The sequence below is a fragment of the Microcebus murinus genome, chromosome 24 (genome assembly GCF_040939455.1).
Source record: "Microcebus murinus isolate Inina chromosome 24, M.murinus_Inina_mat1.0, whole genome shotgun sequence".
Taxonomy (NCBI): domain Eukaryota; kingdom Metazoa; phylum Chordata; class Mammalia; order Primates; family Cheirogaleidae; genus Microcebus; species Microcebus murinus.
The window spans coordinates 10790178-10812779 of record NC_134127.1 but is presented as its reverse complement, the minus strand read 5'-3'; the positions used below and the strand labels follow the sequence as shown (position 1 = coordinate 10812779).

The 22602-nt window shown below is 40.7% G+C and overlaps 2 protein-coding genes across 4 annotated transcripts in view; one reads left to right on the top strand and one right to left on the bottom strand.

The window, feature by feature from the left end:
* MBOAT4 (membrane bound ghrelin O-acyltransferase MBOAT4) overlaps positions 1-2609 on the bottom strand; it is an 11198-nt gene extending 8589 nt beyond the window's left edge. Inside the window, exon 1 of one of the 3 annotated variants that reach the window (XM_012784145.2) lies at positions 2535-2609. In XM_012784145.2, coding sequence (XP_012639599.1) covers positions 2535-2572 — 38 coding nt within the window. In that variant the 5' untranslated portion in view covers positions 2573-2609. Of the gene's footprint in view, positions 1-197; positions 332-2534 lie in introns of those variants that run through there. The other 2 variants (XM_075997337.1, XM_012784148.3) reach the window with 2 other exon arrangements.
* DCTN6 (dynactin subunit 6) lies at positions 1885-22602 on the top strand. Its single transcript, XM_012784149.3, has 7 exons — positions 1885-2006; positions 5840-5904; positions 16204-16309; positions 18067-18155; positions 19283-19330; positions 19809-19951; positions 22138-22602. The coding sequence occupies exons 1-7, from the start codon at positions 1984-1986 to the stop codon at positions 22234-22236; spliced, it is 573 nt and encodes a 190-aa protein (XP_012639603.1). The 5' UTR covers positions 1885-1983; the 3' UTR covers positions 22237-22602.

Genomic DNA, 22602 nt, shown 5'->3' with positions numbered 1-22602 from the left:
GATGTGATGTCAATTTCCATTTCTATCTTATTCTATTATATATAATCATTACCAAGCAATCAATAATCAATGGCAGTGACACTAAGTTTAAAATAAGTGTAATTAATATGTGGCCCTCACATCCGTAGTCCACTCTGTGCTTTTTGCCCTCCTATAATATTTCTAGATGTAAGAGCAAAATCAGCCATCCAGCCTACCTGGCACAAGTGGAAAATGAATCCTTCCTGCAGAGATAATTAAACAGCAGCGCAAAAGGAAACGCAGCCCCCTGATAAAGTGACACAGGATGGAGAAAGAAGAGCTGAAGCCAATCCATGATGAACTAGAACAAAAGACACTGTCCCTTCCAGAGTCCTTAACTGCTGCCTACCTGCACGAGAAATCTCAACCAGGCTCTCTCTGGCCTTTTTATTTGGTTTCCGAGGGCCCGGGTGAGGAAAAGGCAAACAAAAGCACAGGAGATAAGCAGAATAAAAGTTGGCTTTCTGATAAAGGTAAGTGCACTATGGAAACCAAAACACATTTTGGTGGTATATTAATAATGACATCTACGAAAAACATTACTTTCCAAAGTTTAGTGTACATAGGACGTTATTTGCCTTTCTAGGCATCATACTGTCATATTTTCTTCACTAAGTGAATGAAAAATCTCATTTTCCAGTTGTGGACAGACAACTCCCTGGACTGGGGAGGGGGAACAGGAATGTGAGCAGGAGGGAGGAAAGTTCTTAAAATCGAGGTTCCCCTTCCTCACCACCACTCCTTTCCTTATGCTACTTTTTTTTCATATCAGCACCCCTTATATATGTATTTCTTGATTCATTTATTGCCTGCCCCCTACTACAATGAATGTGACCCCTACAAATGAAGGACTTTGTTTTGTTTATTGCTATATCCCAAGCACATAAAACAATACCATGTACACAACACACTATACACTCAGTTTACTGGATCTAGCATGGAGATAGGTTATGGAAGTACTGTGGATTTTAAGAGGAATGGGAAATAAAAGAACTGGATTTGGCTTTTAAAGGGTGATTCTGACTACAAGAGAATGACTTGCACTGGGGTTTTGGGTGGGAAGATGGGGGCGTTATTTTAGAGGCCAAAGACGGAGGGAGCAGAGAACAGGGATGAGACCCGGTTGCTGGGGTCAGGCTAGAGAGATGGTGGAGCTATAAACAGCGAAAAGTGCCACGCTGAGGCCCTAGGACCCGCAGAACTTGCAGGTCCATTATTACGTGTAGGGGTGAGGAGGGCGAGGGGTGACTCCCGAGTGTCCGGCTTGAGCGACTGGGCAAATGGTAGATTATTTTACCGAAATAGGGCTGGAAGGAGCACCTGGGTAGAGGGAGGACTTGGGCATTAACTGAAAGCTCTGTTCTGGACAGTTTAGGAAAGACTTTGAGGCATCCGAGTGGAGTCGTCAAGTAGTCGATCGAGTATCAGTGTGGAGCTCGGCAGAGGACAGAACTAGAGATACTAATTTGACCGAAAGCAAGCAGGTGGAGGGCAGTAAGCTACGGGAAGGGTGAGCCCATACAGAACGAGAAAGCGACAGGGCCCAGCAGGAGGAGCCCTGACTGCAGAGGGAGGCAGAGACCGAAAAGGGACTTCCGGGAGGTCGAAGGAACTCCGGCAGGGCGGAGTACCGAAGGGAGAGGGTAAAATGAAGTCATAATGATGCGCGTTGGCTTGCGACAAACAGCTGTTTTAAATTCGGGTCTGTGGCCCGCTGGACGGGGCTGAAGTCCGCGGGCGATCACGCACGGCAACCCGCACCCTCCCGCGCACCGGGCACAGGTAAACTGGGCGGCCCAGAGCGCCCCGCCCCTCAGCTCGCGGGCCCCGCCCGTGGCCCCGCCCCTCCAGAGACTCCGCCCCTCTCCCAACCCTGCCAGGCTTTCCAATCGAGCACAGAAACCATCGCTCTACCCAGGCCACGGTGTCGAACTCGGCTCCCATTGGAGACGGAGCCGTACCATGGCGGAGAAGACTCAGAAGAGGTGGGTCTGCTGCTCGAGAAACGCCTGTTCTCTATTCTCCACAAGGCTGGAACCAGTCCCTGGTCGCCCACGGAGGGGACTGAGAGGGTGTCTCATCCCGGGCGCTCGGGCTGGTGGTACCTAAAGCCCAGACCAGGAGTCCGCTGAGGGAGGAGGCGACGGAGTGGGAGTGGGGAGGGCTGAGAAGGGACGCGGAATCGGTGCCTGGAAGGTTTTTGTTCTTTCTTGTCGCCGTCCCTCCTCCGCACACGCCTGCGCAGAAGGGGTCTCCGGGCGAGGCTGCGGGGGAAGAATGACGTCGGGCCCTCGCCGGGTCGCACCGGGAGGCCGCGCCCCTTCTACCCCTGCGGCCGGCCGTCCTGGGCGCGCTGTGCGCGGTGGCCTGCGCGGGATTCCCTGCTGGGTGTGCGACACACCCACGCTGGTGCTCGCCGCACCCGGGACCCCGCTTATCTCTCGCGGGCGACGTGTGTAAACTGATGCAGGTCGTTCGTCACAAAAGGGGGCCGCGCCTACCCTACAGCTGACCTGGTGTGCCGGGTGTGGACAAGCGCCTTTGTGAACATGTGAGGTCATCACTGTGGCTTCTGGTCCCGCAGTCTTCGGCGCCGGGGACTGCTGGGGGAAAGACAGGGCTTGGATGAGAGAAATGCATTAGTGAAGCGGTGATGAGCACCCTCTGCTGGCTTTTCTTTTTCTTTTTTCTTTTTCTAAGAGACGGTTTCGCTGTGTCACCAAGGCCAGCGTGCAATGGTGTGATCATAGCTCACTGCAACCTCACACTCCTGAACTCAAGCGATCCTCCTGCCTCAGCCTCCCGAGTCGCTGAGACCACAGGCGCACTCCACCACGCCCGGCTAATTTTTTAAAAAAATATATTTTGTAGAGACAGGGGTCTCGAGCTCAGACTGGTCTCCAACTCCTGGGCTGGAAAAATCCTCTCGCCTCGGTGCTGACTCTATTTGACAAAGAAAACCACCGTTGTTTATGATGCCATAAATTAAAATTTAGGTTTTTCTTCTGTTTAAGCAGGCAATCTGTAATCTGTTTTCATAAGGTAAACAGAAACAGATGTATTATAAATATTATGCACAATATGTAGTAACATACAGTGTAGATGAAGGTATTGTTAGTATTTTAATAGGTCAGAAGTGAAGCCTTCTCCTCCCAGCTGTCTGCTCCCTACTTGGAGGTACAGTGGGGTCCTGCACTTCGAGATGTTGGAACCACAATTTAGTTGATCTAGTGGTGAATTATCTCCGCCTCACTGAAAAGTGTGCTGCGTGTGACACACACTACCAGGGAGATCGCTCCCTTGGGCATAAAACTGACAGCAGGGGGCACGTGTGAGTCTTTCCTGCTCTGTTGCCCAGGACATGTTAAATGTGAGATTATGGTCTTTTCAAGGAGCCTGAGGGAATGGAAAATTGCAATGAAAAAATAAGGTCTAAAACAAGAGACATTTTAGATAGGCTAATTTATTTGACTAAGGCTTAATAAAATTGCATATTTTAACACAAAAACCCACTGAAATGAAAAGTATCAGAGAAATGACATTTACAAATGGTACATTCAAGGATAGCGTCATTCAGTTATCACAGGAAAAATATCTAAAGTGATGAGATGTTTTCAATAAACTTTCAACTAACAGAAAAGAGATGATTTATTTCGGGACAGTGATGCCACAGGCTTCCAGAAATTTCTAGTCTCTGAGTTTTGGTTCCTTTATGTATAAAATGAGAGGACGGTTGAACCAAGTGATTTTCTGCTTTGTTATTCTCCATTTTGCTAAAACTTTTCTTTCTTCTCTGACTCAATATGAAGGTTACATATTTTCGTGATTTCAGCAAAATGACTCTTTTTTTTTTTTAGTGGCTTCTTGGTACAGCAGAATGACTCTTGATGGGCCATGTAACCCAGAAGGGTCATTGGTAGGATTTCATTAATTTATGCTTTGTAGAAGTCCTATTTTGGTCCTAGTCTTAAGAACATTTTATTAATCCATCTACTTTTTTCTACTTTATTTATAATATTTAGTTTCTGAATAGGAAATATATTTGTATGGTTCAAAATGCAAACAATTAAAAAATGGTATATAATGAAAAAAATTTACATCTACCCTTGTGCACGTACTGTCCTGCTCCCCTCTCTGGAGGCACCTGGTATTATTAGTTTGTTATCTGTCATTAAAGAGATAGCTTGTCAATATTCAAGCAATCATCAACCATCAAGAAGTACACAATTATAAGAACATTATGAAACTATTTCACAATAAAGCATTTGAAAAAATAAAGTCTTACAGTAATTTTTTGTATCAAAAAAGTATCAAAAATTCATGGAACACAAATAGAAAGTATCATTTTTAATGTTATCTATGTAAGTTAAAAATAAGCATTTTCATGCATGTGATAGAACCTTAGAAAAATTGATAGGAGCAAATCATTGCAATCTAGATTTCCAGTCCTTGCTGGTTGCAGAACGTATTTACTGAAATGAGAAAACAACTTTTGGAAAAAATCTAAACCAAGACAGCAATATTTTGGTCAACAAAGCTTTAACTGTTTCACATACCAAGTTTTAATAATTTACTTAAAATGCAAAATTCATGGCTTGAAAGATAGTTTCCAGGATTTTATTGATCTTACGGGACTAGAATGCTTTCCACTAATATTGAGGACAAAGCAAGGATGTCTGCTCTCATGACACCTATTTAATACTGTGTTAGAATTCTAAACCAAAGCAATAAGGCAAGAAAAAAATAATAAGCATACAGATTGGAATAGAAGAAATAAAACTTTATTTACAGATAACATAACTGTTTATATGGAAAATTGTAAAGAATGTACAAAAAAGCTACTTGAACTAAGTGCGTTTAGCATGGTCTCAAGATACACGGTCAATATACAAAATTGTTATATTTCTGTATATTAGCAATGAACAGCTACAAATCAAAAGTTTGAAAAATTCAGACAGAATTATAAAGACAAAATATTTAAGATATTGTTATTTCATAGAAGCTGAGATCACATGTAACACTATGAATACCATTGCTATTAGGAAAAATTATTTTCTTAATGAAAACAAGTTTTCCAGTAACTATCACTTTAATGGAGTTATCAGTTGATGCAGTTCCTCATGTCAGCCCCTGGCTCAGCTAGGGGCAGCTTTTAGCTAGGTACACATCAAATAAAAGATCACACAGGCTATCAAAAAAAGCATCAATAAGTTATATAGAAGTTATTAATCTTAAACAATTTGTAATACAATTTATATCACTTGTTAAACAGCTTGATTATGCATGTATATAGTTAGAGGATAAGTAGAAGTATTTGTAAATTTTAATTTTCTATATTACTTTGCTGGTTGTTAAATAGTTTGTACATTCCTTTTCCTCCTGTTTACAAAAATAGTGGCATATTACATATTTGTCCATTTTTTAGCTTTGCTTTTTTCACTTAACAGTATAGCTTGTAAATCATTCCAGAGTCTTTACGAGGGATTATTCATTCTTTCTGATGAGTGTCCAGAGTATACCATAATTTATTAACAGTCCCTTACTGATGAATTTCTAGGTTGTGTTCAGCTTTTTGCTATTTAGAAACAATGCTGGCATTAAATTAAAAAAAATTTAACACTTTCTTCTCAAACATTTTAATAGTACATCATATATGATTTTGGCCTGATGGCATGCCACTTGAGAAGTTTATATTAAAACCTTGCCCTCTTACAATTGACTTTCCATTTTCCCATCAATTTGTATAACCTTAAAGGTAGCTTCTATAACAATATTTTTAATCTTATCCTTGATGAGTGTTACTTTTTTCTTCCTACAGTGTGAAGATTGCTCCTGGAGCAGTTGTGTGTGTAGAAAGCGAAATCAGAGGAGATGTAACTATCGGTAAGAAAATGGCTTCTTAGTGCTGTTTCTCAAGAATTGATGTGATTGCATCTATTTTAGGCCTTTATATTACAATTAGATATTGTCTTCTATGTTTATTGTACTGATGTCCTAATTTTATTGACAAAATAATGTATTTTCTCCTAGGTGTTTAACATTTCTAAAAGAATATAGTATGTTGGAAGCTGTGTTTAAACTCCTATCTGGAACACTAATGAGGCAGTGTAACAAGTCATTCGTTTATTTGCGAGGTATCTGTCGTGTGCCTGTGACATGCCAGGTGCTGTGCTAGCACCAGGGACAACAGTAGGCACAGCAGACAGTGATACTGCCTTGGTGGCGCCTCATTAAGAGTGTGGACCATGGAGTCAGCAGACCTGGGTTAGCTCGCTCCTTGCTCCTTACTGGCTGACTTGCTGGGTTGGTTACTCTGGACATGTTACTTAACCTCTGTAGCTTTCATTTTTCCCATCTCTAACTGTGTAGGATTTGGTTCAGCTGCATGTAGTGGTGGCTTAAACATGCAAAGGTTTATTCTTTCATACAGAAAGTTACAAGATGAATTCAGGGCTGATCAGTTGATTGTCTGGCATGGAGCTCCAGCCGTGCAGGCCAGGAAGGGATGGCTGGAACACCAGAGTCATCCTGGATGAGAAAGGGGAGGAGTAGAGACAGAACGGCAGGCATGCGTCCCAGTTGTGAGTCAGTACTCTTTAAACAGCCTTCCTGAAAGTTCCACACAACCCTTCTCTGTGTGTCTCCTGGCTAGGACTTAATGTCACTGACATATTGAGCTGCAGGGGAGGATGGGATATGTAGTCTTAGGTAGTCACATTGCTGCCCCTAATAAAATCAGGGTTCAGTTAAGAAGAAAGAGGAGAAAGGATATGGATGGCAATTAGCAGTTTCTGTCACATGCAAAATAGGTACACCTACCTCCTGGGTATGTTGAAAGAGAAGGTGAACATTGTGAGTAATAAGCTCTCAATAAATGTTAGCTATTAGTACTATTGAATCTTATCAGTGTAGCCTTGGCAGAGGTCTCATCTAACATTTAGATCAAATGAACAGTTCAACACATGGCGACTTATCTGAACAAGACTAAGTGTCCCAAAGTCACATGTGCTTTCCCTGGATATGGTGCCCTTGCAGCTTCACTGGTGTGAGCTGACCCTTCCCAGCAGCTGCAGGTCACCTACGTGCTACCTGAGGAGAGCTTGCAGTGAATGATTACACTTTCAGAGAGAAAATATGCCCCGTTTCCTTAATAGAAATAAAACCTGTAATGTCATTTTTTTTCCTAGTGAGTATAAGCGTCTCACCAGTTTAGGCACGTCTTATAAAACCAGTGAAGTTTAGGGTACTCTGAAATGGTCAGCAAATAATAAGGTAAAAAAACATTGTTAAGAATTTTCCAGGTTGGCCGGGCACGGTGGCTCACGCCTGTAATCCTAGCACTCTGGGAGGCCAAGACGGGAGGATTGCTTGAGCTCAGGAATTCGAGACAGGCCTGAGGAAGAGCAAGACTCTACTATAAATAGAAAGAAATTAGCCGGGCACAGTGGTGCGTGCCTGTAGTCCCAGCTACCCAGGAGGCTGAGGCAGAAGGATCACTTGAGCCCAGGAGTTTGAGGTTGCTGTGAGCTAGGCTGACACCATGGTACTCTAGCCCAGGCAACAGAGTGAGACTCTGTCTCAAACAAACAAACAAAAAAAGACATGATGGTAGCTTTGGGATGTGGACAAGTGGAAAAATTAAAAAGATATGTAAGAGATAACATTGATAAGATTCAGAGGTGGACTAAATACTAAGGGGAGGAAGAGGCAGGAGCCAAGCATTACCTCATCTACTATTTTGCATAAGTAGATGATTGGTGATCCATTCACTAAGCACCCAGAGACCGCCAGAACAGGACAAGGTTTGACATTGAAGAATGAAAATTTGATGTGGACACATGGAGTTTAAAATGCCTTTGAGATATCCAGTTTAGATTTCTCTATAGCAGCTCTATTGATATATAACTCGCCCTTTTAAAGTATACACTTCTCTGCAGTTTTTTTGTTTTGTGATCTCATTATGGCTGGTCTCAAACTCTGGCCTCAAATTATCCTCCTGCCTTAACCTCCCAAAGTGCTGAAATTTCAGGTATGAACCACTATGCCCAGCCTCTTTGGGTTTTAATACATTCACAGTTATGCAGCCACCACGTCTAATTTATTTTTAAAAGTATTTTCATCACTCCAAAAAAATCCCATACTCTTTAACAGTCATCCTGTTCTGCCTTCCTTTGCCCTTTTTTTAATTTTTTTTGAGACATGGTCTTGATCTGTTACCCAGGCTGGAATGCAATGGCTTCATCATAGCTCACTGCAACCTCCAACTGCTGGGCTCAAGCAGTCATCCTGGCTCAGTGTCCCAAGTAGCTGGGACTACAGGTGTGCATTGCCAGGCCCAGCTAATTTTTTTGTTTTTTATAGAGGTCAGGAGTTCAAAACCAGCCTGAGCAAGAGCGAGACCCCGTCTCTACTATAAATAGAAAGAAATTAATTGGCCAATTAATATACATAGAAAAAATTAGCCGGGCATGGTGGCGCATGCCTGTAGTCCCAGCTACTCGGGAGGCTGAGGCAGGAGGATCGCTTGAGCCCAGGAGTTTGAGGTTGCTGTGAGCTAGGCTGACACCACGGCACTCACTCTAGCCTGGGCAACAAAGCCAAGACTCTGTCTCAAAAAAAAAAAAAAAAAAAAAAAAGAATTTTCCAGGTTGATTTATTTAATTATTTTAAATGGATAGCATTTAGGAATTTAGAAAATGGCCCTGCTTTTTGGTGCTGTGTTAACTCTTTGTCTTTGGTACAACCTGAACCACATGCAAACTGTTTATAAGGAGAAATTATGAGGGCCACGTAATTATCAAAATGCTCTTTTTGCATTATTTTTAACCCATCATTTTACTGCATTATGTTTATTGCTTTTGTCATGATTCTAGGAATAATACCTCCTAGTATTTTATAAGACATTCTATAATTAGAAGGAAAGTAAGACTAAAATAATGTGATTTGTTATGTAAATTTTCCCTAGCGTTTCTACTTCTTCCCCATTTTAAATAATAAGTACGTAATATCTACTCTTTAATAGGTATATAGATAGTGCAGGTCTATTTACAGACATAAATACGCAGGCATACGTGTGTGTGTTTCAGATTGAATAACTCCTGTTATTTATCGAAGCTTTTCTGCACAGTAAATCCTTTATCCTATGAAAGGAGGGGAGCTCCCAGTAATGGGGGACCACTGCCTAGGCTTAGGGTTTGGGGGTATTAGGAGTCAACACTCACTTTCCTATCCCTCCCTCTGGCTTTTAATACTCTGTGCTTTCCCCCAGTCTTTATCCCTATAATCTTCCTGCCTTCCCTTTATGTTGAAATTATATAAGGAAATACAGTGTTTAAATCTACTTTCCTGCTGGTATCTGTAATCCCAGCACTTTGGGAGGCTGAAGTGGGAGGATCGTTTGAGCTCAGGATTTAGAGACCAGCCTGGGCAACATAGTGAGACCCCCGTCTCTACAAAAAATAAACAAGAAAGAAAGAAAATCTACTTTCTGTCTAGTTTTTGACCACTAGTTGGTATTACACAGTTCTAAATAGTTAAAATAATATTTCAACACAGATTTTCAGTGATGAATTACAGCATAAGAAGTGGTGATAAATTTTTTAAGAAAGAATCTGTAGTGGTTTTAAGTGTATCACAGAATGGGTCCAAGTTCATATTTGTTATATTTATTTTTGACCCAGTGTTTTGAAACCAGAAAATTTGCTCAAATACTTTCCAGAAACAACTCAATTTTGAAAATTAAGGAAAACGTTCAGAAGAGTGCTGTAGTTACCCAGTGTTCTGTCTTCCACAATTCTTATCTCATTTTTGTTATGCATGTTTATCTTTAATTCTATATATAAATACGGGAATTTTCCAGAATTGGTATTTAGATAATCATTTCTGTCATTGTTATGTTTGGTATAAAGTATCTCTAATCTTTTGGCTTCTATTATTTTTCTGAAGTACGACATCAGATTAAAAAGCTCCTGGGAGATAGAATTATAAAGTTAAATCAGAGCAGAGCAGAGATAAGTTATCTGATTACAAGTCTTCCCACCATGCTTTATTTTTCATTTTAGGGCTTTTATTGTTGTTTTTGCTTAGTTACCGGAATAATTGATTTAAGTCTTTTTCCATTGTGTTATCGAGATGGAGATTTGAGCACTTAATAAACTGTTTTCTGGGTTAATAGCAATAAACTCAAGTGTAGTTTAATTGATAGGTTTTTCAAGATGTTTTGTGTAACTTTCCATCCTCTAAACATTTGTACTTTTACAAATTATTCCATTCGGAAATATTTTTGGAAGAAAGTAATGTTTTCCTTTGCTATGCTTCAGGTTAGTGGAACTTTAAACCTGATCTGTTTTCCTAGAAAATCAGGTATTTGGTTTATCAGAGAAACTAGCCAGAAGCTTGGAAGTGTAGTCCTTAACCAGAAACCCTAGATTTGAAGCTCTGCCAGAACCTGACCCTCTCGTTAGAGGCTGCTCAGAAACAGACTTTGGAAAAGTAACAGCTCTCTTGTTAAGTATAAGTTGGGTAAACAAGGTTTCATAGCATCAAGCCTGTTTTAAATCAGGTTGCCTTGAATCATGGGCCATGAATTATTTCCTGTAAATCTGTATTTTGAGAGCTGAAGAACATTTCAGAACTGCACCTTGAAGCACAGTCCCGTAGTCCATTATAGGGCGAAAGGCAGCCTCCTGGTGTTAGGACAAGAGGTGGTCAGATCATCATAAGGCGAAGGTAGAACTTGGCACAGTGGGAAAGCTTTGTGCTGGAAGCACTTTGTCTTACTTATTCATTTTCTCTCCTAGAGTTTTTTGTTTTGTTTGTTTTTTGTTTTTGAAACAGAGTCTCACTCTATTGCCCAGGCTAGAGTGCCACGGCATCAGCCTAGCTCACAACAACCTCAAACTCCTAGGCTCAAGCAATCCTACTGCCCCAGCCTCTCGAGTAGCTGGAACTACAGGCATGTGCCACCATGCCCACCTTTTTCTATATATTTTAGTTGGCCAATTAATTTCTTTCTATTTTTAGTAGAGATGGGGGGGGTCTCACTCTTGCTCAGGCTGGTTTCGAACTCCTGACCTTGAGCTATCCACCCGCCTTGGCCTCCCAGAGTGCTAGGATTACAGGCGTGAGCCACCGGGCCTGGCCTCTTGTTAGAGTTTTAATACAGATCAAAAGCTTCCCTTTTATTGCAGCAGTCTTTTTCAGTAAGGCAGAATAGTGGCTTTGACTTGAGAAATCATCGCGTGTAAAGCACTCTCCCAGGTTCTTCAGCTTACAGGTCAAGGGAATTGTTTAATTTTCAAAAGAGCCAGCTTATAGCTTTTTGAATTATTTATTGACACATGGAAAGGAACACAAAGATTGCTTTCTGTGGCAAAGATCGACAGGAAAAGTGTCCTTTACCAAATGAGGGAAATAGAAATTTGATGCAAGGAATGTCTTTCTGGCTATGTTGCATCAAGCCCAGCCAAACATTTAGAAAAATAATTCATCAGCCAGTAAAGCAGCTCCAACTCCAGACACATTTATCCAAACAAGGAGATAAGCCAAATAGGGTTTCAGCACATTTGGTAAGAAAATACACAAACTGCCCTGCCAGAAAGAGTTCCAAGGCTCACAACAGGGCTTTTAAACATTTTTTTTTCCCATGGTGACAGATTTTTATTTTTAAAGCACTTTAACCTCAAAGCCCTTAAACTTGGTTTGAATGTAGACCCCATCTAGGTAGAAGTGCTTACGGCATGCAGAAAAGCATGGAGCACGCGGTGGCTGCCTTTCAGTGTGTTGTCTCTCATGGTGCCTGAATTGGGGCTTTCTGCTGCCCAACCCCCAGCAGCGGGGCGTGCAGAGATGAAGCCGGCTTATCCGCATCATTGGCTGAAGTCACAACATTCCTTTAAGAAGTTCACCAAGCCAAAACATTAGCAGCCACATATCCTGAAGTACACATGTGCAAACCTCTCTAGTCTATCCAAAAAAAAGACCTACAAGAGGTTGAGGGAACTGTTCAATATCTTACTGCTGTCAGCCCCAAAACACCAGGACATAGACTTCAGCTCGGCTGCCAGCAGGTGGAGATGGTGTCTAACTCACAGGTCTCACCTGAGCGCTGCTGTGTTTTTCCTACCTGGCAAGGCCCTCAAGATTTCTAACCAGTTTTCTAGTTCCTTATTAAAAAACATATTAATAATGATTAAAAAAAATAATGTTTACAAAGATAAAACACCTGATTAAAATAGCTCATGCATTATTTGTAAATATTATGTAAGACATCTTATAGGACTTGGGGTTATTTTAATTTTTAAAAGTTTGGCCAGGTGCAGTGAGTTATGCCTGTGATCCCATCACTTTGGGAGGCTGAGGTGGGAGGATCGCTTGAGGGCCAGGAGTTGGAGACCAGCCCAGGCAACATAGCAAGACCCCATCTCTACAAAAATATTAAAAATTTAGCCTGGTGTTGCCGGGCGCAGTGGCTCACGCCTGTAATCCTAGCTCTCTGGGAGGCCGAGGCAGGCGGATTGCTCGAGGTCAGGAGTTCAAAACCAGCCTGAGCAAGAGCGAGACCCTGTCTCTACTATAAATAGAAAGAAATTAATTGGCCAACTGATATATATAGAAAAAATTAGCCGGGCATGGTGGTGCATGCCTGTAGTCCCAGCTACTCGGGAGGCTGAGGCAATAGGATCGCTTGAGCCCAGGAGATTGACTTTGCTGTGAGCTAGGCTGAGCCACGGCACTCACTAGCCTGGACAACAAAGCGAGACTCTGTCTCAAAAAAAAAAAAAAAAAAAAATTTAGCCTGGTGTAGTGCACATGCCTTTAGTCCCAGCTACTCGGTGCTAAAATGGAAGGATCACACGAGCCCAAGAGTTTGAGATTACAGTGAGCCATGATCACGCCATTGCACTCCAGTCTGGGCAACAGAGTGAGACTCTGACTCAAAAAAAATTTTTTTTTGTACTTATTTGTTTGGGGCTTGAATTTCATAGACCATGTCACTTGCCTAAACCACCTCCCCTCCTGTCAGTACTCTGTCCATACTTCCTTACTTTTAGAGTCAATTACTTCCTCTCCACTTTATATATGTACAATACACATGTATTATTTAGTCATTTTTGAGAAGGAAAAAGTACACTTTAGAGAAACACAGAGGTCCCAGTGGTATCTCCCTCATATTAATCCAAGCTCAGGAATCTTCTTACAAGTCTTGCTTGTCAGAAGCTACAGGTCGAGGACCAGCAGAATATCTAGTGTCTCTGGCTACTTATCTAGCAGTGGCAAAGGATCTGCTTTCTGTCACAGCCATGACGATCTCTTCCTCCTGTCCAAGATTTTTAAAGCTAGTTAGGGAAAATACTTTTTTATCTTTCTACTGTGCTATCATAAGGTGTGGAATTTTCCCCTTGGGTTAAAAGGAGGTGTTACCCTGATACCCAAGTAGAGGAGGAAAGCAGTTCCTTTTCTCCTTTTTTTCAGAGCAGAATTAGCTATTCTGCTTATGAATAAATTGGCTGGGCCCAGTGGCTCATGCTTATAGTCCCGGCACTTTGGGAGGCTGAAGTGGGAGGATCACTTGAGACCAGGAGTTTGAGATTACAGTGAGCCATGGTCACACCACGGCACTCCAGCCTGGGTGACAGAGCAAGACCCTATCTCTTAAAAGAAAAGTTATTTATTAGCTCTTAGTGGCAAATAGTGATGAAACATCCCATTTTTAAGAACTTTGGGCCAAACCCCAAGATCTCCCTTTCAAACATTATTCCATATAATCCACATTTCAACCTAATGAGGTAGGTTGTTACAGATCTCCTCTTTTTATAGATGAGAAAACAGGCTTTGGAAAGAGTAAGCACATAACCTTTGAGTGATAGAGCCCAGAGTCTAGACTTTTTAGACAAGGGCTGGGGGGCCGGCTGGGGTTTTAATTGCAAAGAACCTAAAATAGGCAGATCGTGTCCCGTTATCACAGAACATTTTGAAGTAGAATGTAAATCTAGTATTGTGCAAACTACAGATTTCAAGTGGTTCACACAGCTGGAAGACGTGGAAATTCCTCATTTCAAAGGAATCCATGCTCATTTCAGCATTATTTGGCACCTCTTCTCCAAATGCCCCTTATTAAGGATCACTGAAATAAATTATGCTATATTACTATGACATGAGATACTTTTCAGCCATTAAAAAGAATATCTAGATATACTTACATGGAAAAATTACCATGAAAGAAGCACATTGCAGACTAATAAGTACTGTTGCTTGGTTTTAAAGAAGTATGTGCTTTTAAAGCAGATTTTCTCCATGTTGTATTTATTTTTAAACTTTTTAATGAGCTATAGTTTATATATAGTGAGATTTACAGATCTTAAGTATACAACAGTACTTAAGTCTGGAAGAATAATATATCCTAAACTTTTAAGAATAGTTACCTCTAGGGAATAAGATTAGCATGAAAGGATCTTTTACTTTTTGCTTTGCTTGAGTTTTTTGTAATGATCATATTTTTTAATAGTAAGTATATGTATATCCGTACATATATATGTATATGTGTATATATATGCGAATATATAGATACGTATTGTTTTAAACAAAGGCAAAAGGACACACACATTTGCTCTCATGGTCAGCTTGAGAAGCTTCCCAGGGATCTCAGAGATCCCATCTTACATCCTGAAATCTTCTATGCTGAATAGGAGAACTTGCTTGGGATATTTTACTTTAGCAGCTGAAGATTTCGGGAGCAGAGGTGCCTGAGAAACACCAAAGCCACTGTCATGCTCTTTCTTTTTTTTTTTTTTTTTTTTATGGAGACTGAGCACGCCAAGTCATGCTCTTTCTTACTAGACCTTGTGTCCTGTTGAGGAATGTCAGGGTGTTGGATTGTGCAGCCTGCTGTAGGCCCCACGCTCTTTACCAATCCCCAGCTCTTCCTTGTGAGGAAAAAGAATAAGCTGCGCTGTTCCTTAGGTTAGTTAGTCAGTCAGTTAGGTTCTTTCCAAATCTCTGGGCACCAGAACACCTTCTTATTTATTTTAGTACATTTGTGAGCGAGTATATTAAGCATTCCCAGTTTTCAGGAAAACAAGCTCAAAGGGACAAAAATAGCATGCATTCATTTTTGTTGCTGCATAACATATAACACTGCATCCTGCCTGTCTCCAGCAGATAATGATTATTGAATTAATTAATAATTTATACAATCGAATACTGAATTTCATGGACAATGTCACCTTCCTAATTCCCCTCCCGTCCTATCAATACTTCTGTCCACCCTTCCTTATTTTCAATTACTATCTCTCCACTTATTGACCAGTAAAAGGAGCCCTGGTATTGAGGGGTGAGTGGCCTAGGTGTTGGACAGAGGCTAAAGGGGAGGATGTGTCTTCTCATTAGTAGTTTCGTTATCACCAAATGCTAGGCCTGTGGTGAATAAGCCAGGGAGGGAGTGTGTTAGCATTCCAGGGTGGGGGCGCTGGATGAGCGCTAGGGTACCTCCACTGCCCGGGGGCTTGCTGCCCGCTTGCCTCAGGGCTGCCTGCTCCAGTCTGAGGACTCCAGTGATCATCCTTGGCTCCTTGGACTGCCTCCCTTTCACCGGTTCACCTTTAGCTGCTTAAAATCATCTCCTAGACCAGACAGCAGAAGCTCTGCCTCCTTCCAGTAGGTGTGCCTGTGACAGGGACAGTGACAAAGTAACAAAGCTAAGGTTAGATCCCCTCTCTGTCTGCCTATGTTTTTTCTTAATCACATTAGCATTAGAAAGCACCACGTTGTAAGCAAAGAGCTCTACCTTTATGAAGGGAAGGAAGAAGGGAATTCATTTTTATTGCCAACTGTGTGGCAGATACTGCATGTCCAACATCATCTCAGCTAACAGCAACCCTCCAGGACAGGTGCTGGCACCTCCATTTCACCACCGAGATCACAGAAGCTTCCACGTGGAGGCTGGGCCAGAGCTGTCTGGCTCTGACACCTGTGCTGTTGCACTCACCTTGGTTTGAGAGTTGGCACTAACTACCGATGATAATGGCCAAGGAGATAATAGTTGCAGAGTACCTAGCTTGGTGCCTGGCACGTACTTAGAAAATGTTCCTCCCAACGGCCTCACCCACCCTCGGTCTCCTCCCACCCTCCCGTTGGAAACACAGCCCCCACCAATAATGTCTTCTCAATCGATATTCTTAACAGGACCCAGGACAGTGATCCACCCTAAAGCTCGAATCATTGCGGAAGCTGGGCCAATAGTGATTGGCGAAGGTAACCTCATAGAGGAACAGGCCCTTATCATAAATGCGTGAGTAAGACTCTTACAGATACTCTGAACCACAAGTAACGTTTTTCATTAATTTCAGTGGTCTATAAGAACCTTTTGTAACATCTGGAAGGTCCACTATTTTAGAGCTAGAGAAAATGAAGGGTCTTTTTCACCATAAATGTTGAAATGTAAATGAGGAAACCAAAAACCAGATGGGAGAGAAAAGTTGTCCAAAGAGAGAGAGCTCAGTGGCGGCCAACTAGAATTCTCTGACTCTGATGCTGATATCTCCCCCTCACATATCACCTTCTCATCCATCCCTTAAGCAAACATTTCCTGAGCACCTCCAACCTCCAAGTGCTGTGCTCACCACCCTGACAGGAGTTTTTTGGTTGGGTTTCTTGGTTCTGGCTGAAATGTTACTGCTATTACCAAACATGTGCACTTAACTCTACTACCGTGTTTCCCCGAAAATAAGACCTACCCATAAAATAAGCCCTAGCAGGATTTCTAAGCATTTGCGCAACATAAGCCCTACCTTGAAAATATAAGACCTAGTGATGGGCGTGGCTATGCAGCATATCTGCACAACCCATGCATTTCATGATGGAATGGCAAAGAAGACGAGCAGCCCTTCTCATCTGCCCCATGAGAGCTGTATTGCTCGACATGAAAGATTGGGGCCAATGGTTCTAAAGGAAATAGAGTCGTAAGAAATTCAGGATGGAATTTGGGGTTTGGAGAGTTATGATGATGTTCCAGAAGAAGATGACATAGCTATATTTGAATACATGTAGATGGTTGTACCGTACTTAAAAAAAATAACACATCCCCTGAAAATAAGCCCTAGGGTGTCTTCTTGGGGAAAAATAAATATAAGACCCTGTCTTATTTTCAGGGAAACACAGTATGTGTTTTCACATGTGTTGCACAGATAACACCCAGAATTATAGTTGAAAATTTTGGGGTCCTAGAGGCAGTTTTTAAACTTTAAAGATAAAAAAAATAAAATATTAGAACATGAACATGATCTTAGTGAACTAGACTATAATACCTACAAAATTTTCATAAGCATTTATGAGTCTTTCTAAGATAAAATTTTGGCAAGAAATTCAAGCTTATACCTAATTTATAGCGACAATGTATGGAATTTGTAAGAAAGACCTTGGGAAAATATTTAACTGTCATAAAATGACTGATTTGTCATAATGCATGCTTAGATTTAAGATATGTTTGGCACCTTCCATGTAAGTCAGTTAACAACAGCTATTCTGCAGTAACTCAACTGTCAGAGATAAAACACCGTTTTAAAATGGCTTCCTCCTCCTAGAACACAAACATTTTCTCTTCCAAATATTTCAGCTAACTAATAACATAAAATAATTACTTTATGTGAATATCTGTTTATATTTCACAATCTCGAATGATTATTAAGGATGGAAAATTCTCAAGTTAGACATGATTTTAATTCTAATTCAACAGGCTAAAAGGACAGCCAGCATATTTTTTACTTTGTCCTAGAGAAGGCCCTCTGGACTTTTAATTTAGAATGTGTAATAAACAAAGAAAGGCTGTCCTTCTACACACACCTGTGAATTCTTTCCATGTCAGTAGCTCTTTTTAACTCAAAATCAAACCTTCTCCAGCATAGAGGATAAATGAATCACTTGGATTAATAAATAACTTACATATTTTAAGCTTGATGTAGGTAAAATAAAATTAAGCCAAATTCTAAAATGGAAGGAAAATTGCTTATTGTGTTACTGACTTTTTGATGATGTATCTTCTTTTTGCAGTCACCCAGATAACATCACTCCTGACACCGAAGATCCAGAACCCAAACCTATGATCATTGGCACCAATAACGTGTTTGAAGTTGGCTGTTGTATCCTTCACAGCATCTAACGAGAATCATCCCTAGCTGTTCTTTAGCCCCTAAGTCTCCCCATAGAAATTGTCAAATTGTCATAGTTTATCAAATATATTTGTGATATATGTCATAATTACATTTTTAGAACTAGATCATCCAGCTCTTCCAACAGACTTATTTGTAGTATGTATAAAAAAATGATTGGTTGAGTGACCAAGACTAAAAAAAAAAAATCCCCTTTGTACTAGTAAATAATGCAATAGAGTTAAGTAAGTATGCCATTTTCAGACATACACATGCGCACACACACACACACATACATACATCTTTAGCCCAGCATTTTGGAAGTAATCTCTTGTTCCTTTTGCTGGTACTACAACTTATTGACAAGTAGCAGTGGCTAAGTGACAGTAGACACAGAAACAGTGATCCTGGGCTGGGTGCGCTGGCTCATGCCTGTAATCCTAGCACTCTGGGAGGCTGAGGCGGGAGGATTGCTTGAGGTCAGGAGTTCGAGACCAGCCTGGGCAAGAGCAAGACCCTGTCGCTATAAAAAATAGAAAACTTAGCTGGGTGTGTTGACATGTGCCTATAGTCCCAGCTATCTGGGAGGCTGAGGCAGGAGGATCACTTGAACCCAGGAGTTTGAGGATGTAGTGAGCTATGGTCACGCCACTGCACTTAATTTTTTAAAGATTTTAATGGCATGGAATAATGCTTGCAAACTTAAGTGAACTAAATAAGCTATAAAAGTTTATACAGATTTATTCCCATTTATATAAAAGGAATTATGTTTATATAAGGATATATCAGACTGTTAACAGTATTTTAAGTGACTGGGTGATGGATAGTTTTAACTTTCTTAGAATAATTATGAAAATATGTTACTCATAAAATCAGTGTACAAGGTACTTATTTCTTTAAAAAACATAGAAGTCATTTACTCACACCTAAAGATAATTTATGTTTAAAGATTAAAACTTTGCTACAGATTGCCCTGAGCAAAGAGTTCTGGCAAAGGTGAGCCTGTACAGCCCTTCTCACGCCTCTGTTCTGTGCCCCAGTGCAATATTAGGACATATTGTATTAATAGAGAAAAAAGATGAACATATTTACACTATTTACTTAACTCTGGCTTCCAGATTCCCAAGCCATGAAGATGGGAGATAATAATGTCATTGAATCAAAAGGTAAGCTATGTTCAGAATTCTCCTGTCAATTGATTAGCTCTTTTTCTCTTTGTAGTGTCCTGGGAAACAACCTAAGTACAAATTATGGCAAGATAATATACTTGGAAGTGGACTAATATAGCTATCAAACTAATTCTTTGCCTCTAAGGCGCCTACTCTGGTTATGTGGTTATCTGGTAATGTGGTTAAATATAGTAAATAAAAAAGTCAACTGTGTACATTTAAATCAGGATTAAATTAAACCATTACATTTTATTTATTTATTTGTGAGATGGGGTCTTGCTGTGTTGCCCAGGCGGGTCTTAAACTCCTGACCTCAAGCGATCCTCCCACCTTGGCCTCCCAAAGTGCTGAGATTACCAGCATGAGCCACCACACCTGGCCCAGTTTACATTTTTAAACCTAAATCATCTTAGAAAAACAGTATTGCAGTCGCTTGGTGTCTTAAGTTGTAATTCTTTTTATGTTTTTACTGCAGCATATGTAGGCAGAAATGTGATATTGACAAGTGGCTGCATCATCGGGGCTTGTTGCAGCTTAAATACTTTTGAAGTCATCCCCGAGAATACGGTGATCTATGGTGCAGACTGCCTTCGTCGGGTGCAGACCGAACGACCACAGGTACAAGGACCTCTCTTTAAAAAGAGTTTTATCTAGGGCTGCTGATTTTCCCAAAATACTATGTAATTGTCTTAATGAGGCAGCAAGTACACGATTTAAAAGGAAAATGATTAAAATAAAACATCAGAGAAATACTACTAAAACCAGGATTTATTTGCAGTTCAATTCAGTCTTGAGGTTAATGTAAAAAATATATACAAGGATGACAATGACAAGTTGGTTATGAGACAAGAAAATCCAGAGATGTTACTCCTGGTCTCACGCGTTTTCTCTTAAGATGCGTCACCAGACCTCACCATATCTATTCACTTCTAAAATATCGATCTGCAAGGGTAAGAAATGCCCTACCAAATTTATGCAGGGCCTCTAACTTGGCCTATTAGCTTATTATCATAGCTTGATAGTAAACACAGATTATAGATAAGCAAATGTGCCTGGATATTTTCCTGGCTTATGTAAAATTATCCCTTCCTGATAATCAAGATCAAAGATAACGAAGAGTACATACTTGGAGTTTAGTGGTAAACTAGAGATGGAAAAGTTAGGGTATTTGGGGTTCCCTTTGCACATGAGACCTTCATATTGAAGTTTTAATTCTCATTGCTTGGCACATTCAATATATATTTCTTAAGTACCCAGCCCCCTGTTCCTCCCCAAAAAGAAAACATTTTCAAGACATTTATCACTTTGCCTCTGTTTCTTAGCCTTATTTTATCAGATATTAAAACTTCTGCCGGGCGCGGTGGCTCACGCCTGTAATCCTAGCACTCTGGGAGGCCGAGGCGGGCGGATTGCTCCAGGTCAGGAGTTTGAAACCATCCTGAGCAAGAGTGAGACCCCGTCTCTACTATAAATAGAAAGAAATTAATTGGCCAACTAATATATATAGAAAAAATTAGCCGGGCATGGTGGCACATGCCTGTAGTCCCAGCTACTTGGGAGACTGAGGCAGGAGGATTGCTTGAGTCCAGGAGTTTGAGGTTGCTGTGAGCTAGGCTGACGCCACGGCACTCACTCTAGCCTAGGCAACAAAGCGAGACTCTGTCTCAAAAAAAAAAAAAAAAACTCCAGTTCTTTCTATGTTACTCTATTTCTGTAATGTTTGTCTTTATTATTATTATAAGCAAGTATTACTTCTATATACTAAAAAGGAAATAAAAACAAATCAGTAATTTTTTTTACTGACTTTCTGCATAACAATAAAAATGACTGAAGAGGAAGAGACAAAGCTGGAGTTGGGGAAGGGAGAGTAGAATGAAGTGAGCAAGAATATCTGAAGTTTAATATTTAATGCTATGCAATACTATCTTCCAAATTTCACTGATCATAAGGATTCTGTAGAGGTCTTTATTAAAAAAAAAGATTCCCCAGACTTACTGAATCACGGTGTCTAGGATAGGCCTTAAAAATCCCTATTTTTCACAAGTACCCGTAGAGAGTTTTACAATCAGGAAAGTTGGGGCAATGCTGGTCCACGAAGACTGACAATCAGATCAGTGTGTCTCAGCCTTGTCATGCTGTAGGTCATGTGCAAAGTGCTCTACTCTGGGTGTTTCATTTACGTGGTCTTCTATAATTGGAACTTTTTTTTCTGAGACAGAGTCTCACTCTGTTGCCCTGGCTAGAGTGAGTGCCGTGGCATCAGCCCAGCTCACAGCAACATCAAACTCCTGGGCTCAAGCAATCCTTCTGCTTCAGCCTCCCGAGTAGCTGGGATTACAGGCGTGCGCCACAATGCCCAGCTAATTTTTTCTATATTTTTAGTTGGCCAATTAATTTCTTTCTATTTTTTAGTAGAGACGGGGTCTCGATCTTGCTCAGGCTGGTTTTGAACTCCTGACCTCGAGCAATCCGCCCGCCTCGTCCTCCCAGAGTGCTAGGATTACGGGTGTGAGCCACCACGGCCAGCCTATAATTGGAACTTTTTAACTTTTTGGAAGCCACGATGAAATCTACAAAAACAAGTTTGAAAACTGATTTCTGTATATTTTTATGTGTGTGTGTGTATATATACATATATATATTGGCTTTTTCTTATAACCAAACTTAATAAATGTTCATTGTAAATTTTAAAAAACAGGTAAGTCAATGAAAATCACCTATAATTCCATGACCTAGTAATAACCATTTCTACCTGTTACTCTTCACTTTGCCCTCTACCAGTCTTAATTGTCTTATCATTTTAGCCCCAGACACTACAGCTGGATTTCTTGATGAAAATCTTACCAAATTACCACCACCTAAAGAAGACTATGAAAGGAAGCTCAACTCCAGTTAAGAACTGAGAACAATGTATAATATCAAGATAACATTTGGTCTTTGACCACTGTCTTTTGAAAGGGCCACAGTGTTTGTGGACTCTTTGCAGCTCACAGAGCAGTACCTGTTGGCTTTGTTTTGTAAAGTTGAGTTAAAGAGGAAAGTAATGGATTTTCATTGTAACTGTCCTCTATAATTTATATAAAATGTATTATTTTCCTATATGTTTGCTTCTTCTCTGATAACTTACAGATTTAGTTTTTCTTTTGTTATATATACCGTTAGCCACAAACTTTAGCTATGTAAAAGACTGCCTGTGATAAGAAAGGGCATATTGTCATGTGTTTATATTCTAGCATATTCTAAACTAAATAAAAATGTTGATGACAGGA

Bases quoted from the DNA above. Each gene is read 5' to 3' on its own strand.
- DCTN6 (XM_012784149.3), top strand. From the start codon at position 1,984: ATGGCGGAGAAGACTCAGAAGAG. The intron at 5,905-16,203 runs GTAAGAAAATGG...TATTCTTAACAG, and splicing joins CAGAGGAGATGTAACTATCG to GACCCAGGACAGTGATCCAC. The intron at 19,331-19,808 runs GTAAGCTATGTT...TTTTTACTGCAG, and splicing joins TAATGTCATTGAATCAAAAG to CATATGTAGGCAGAAATGTG.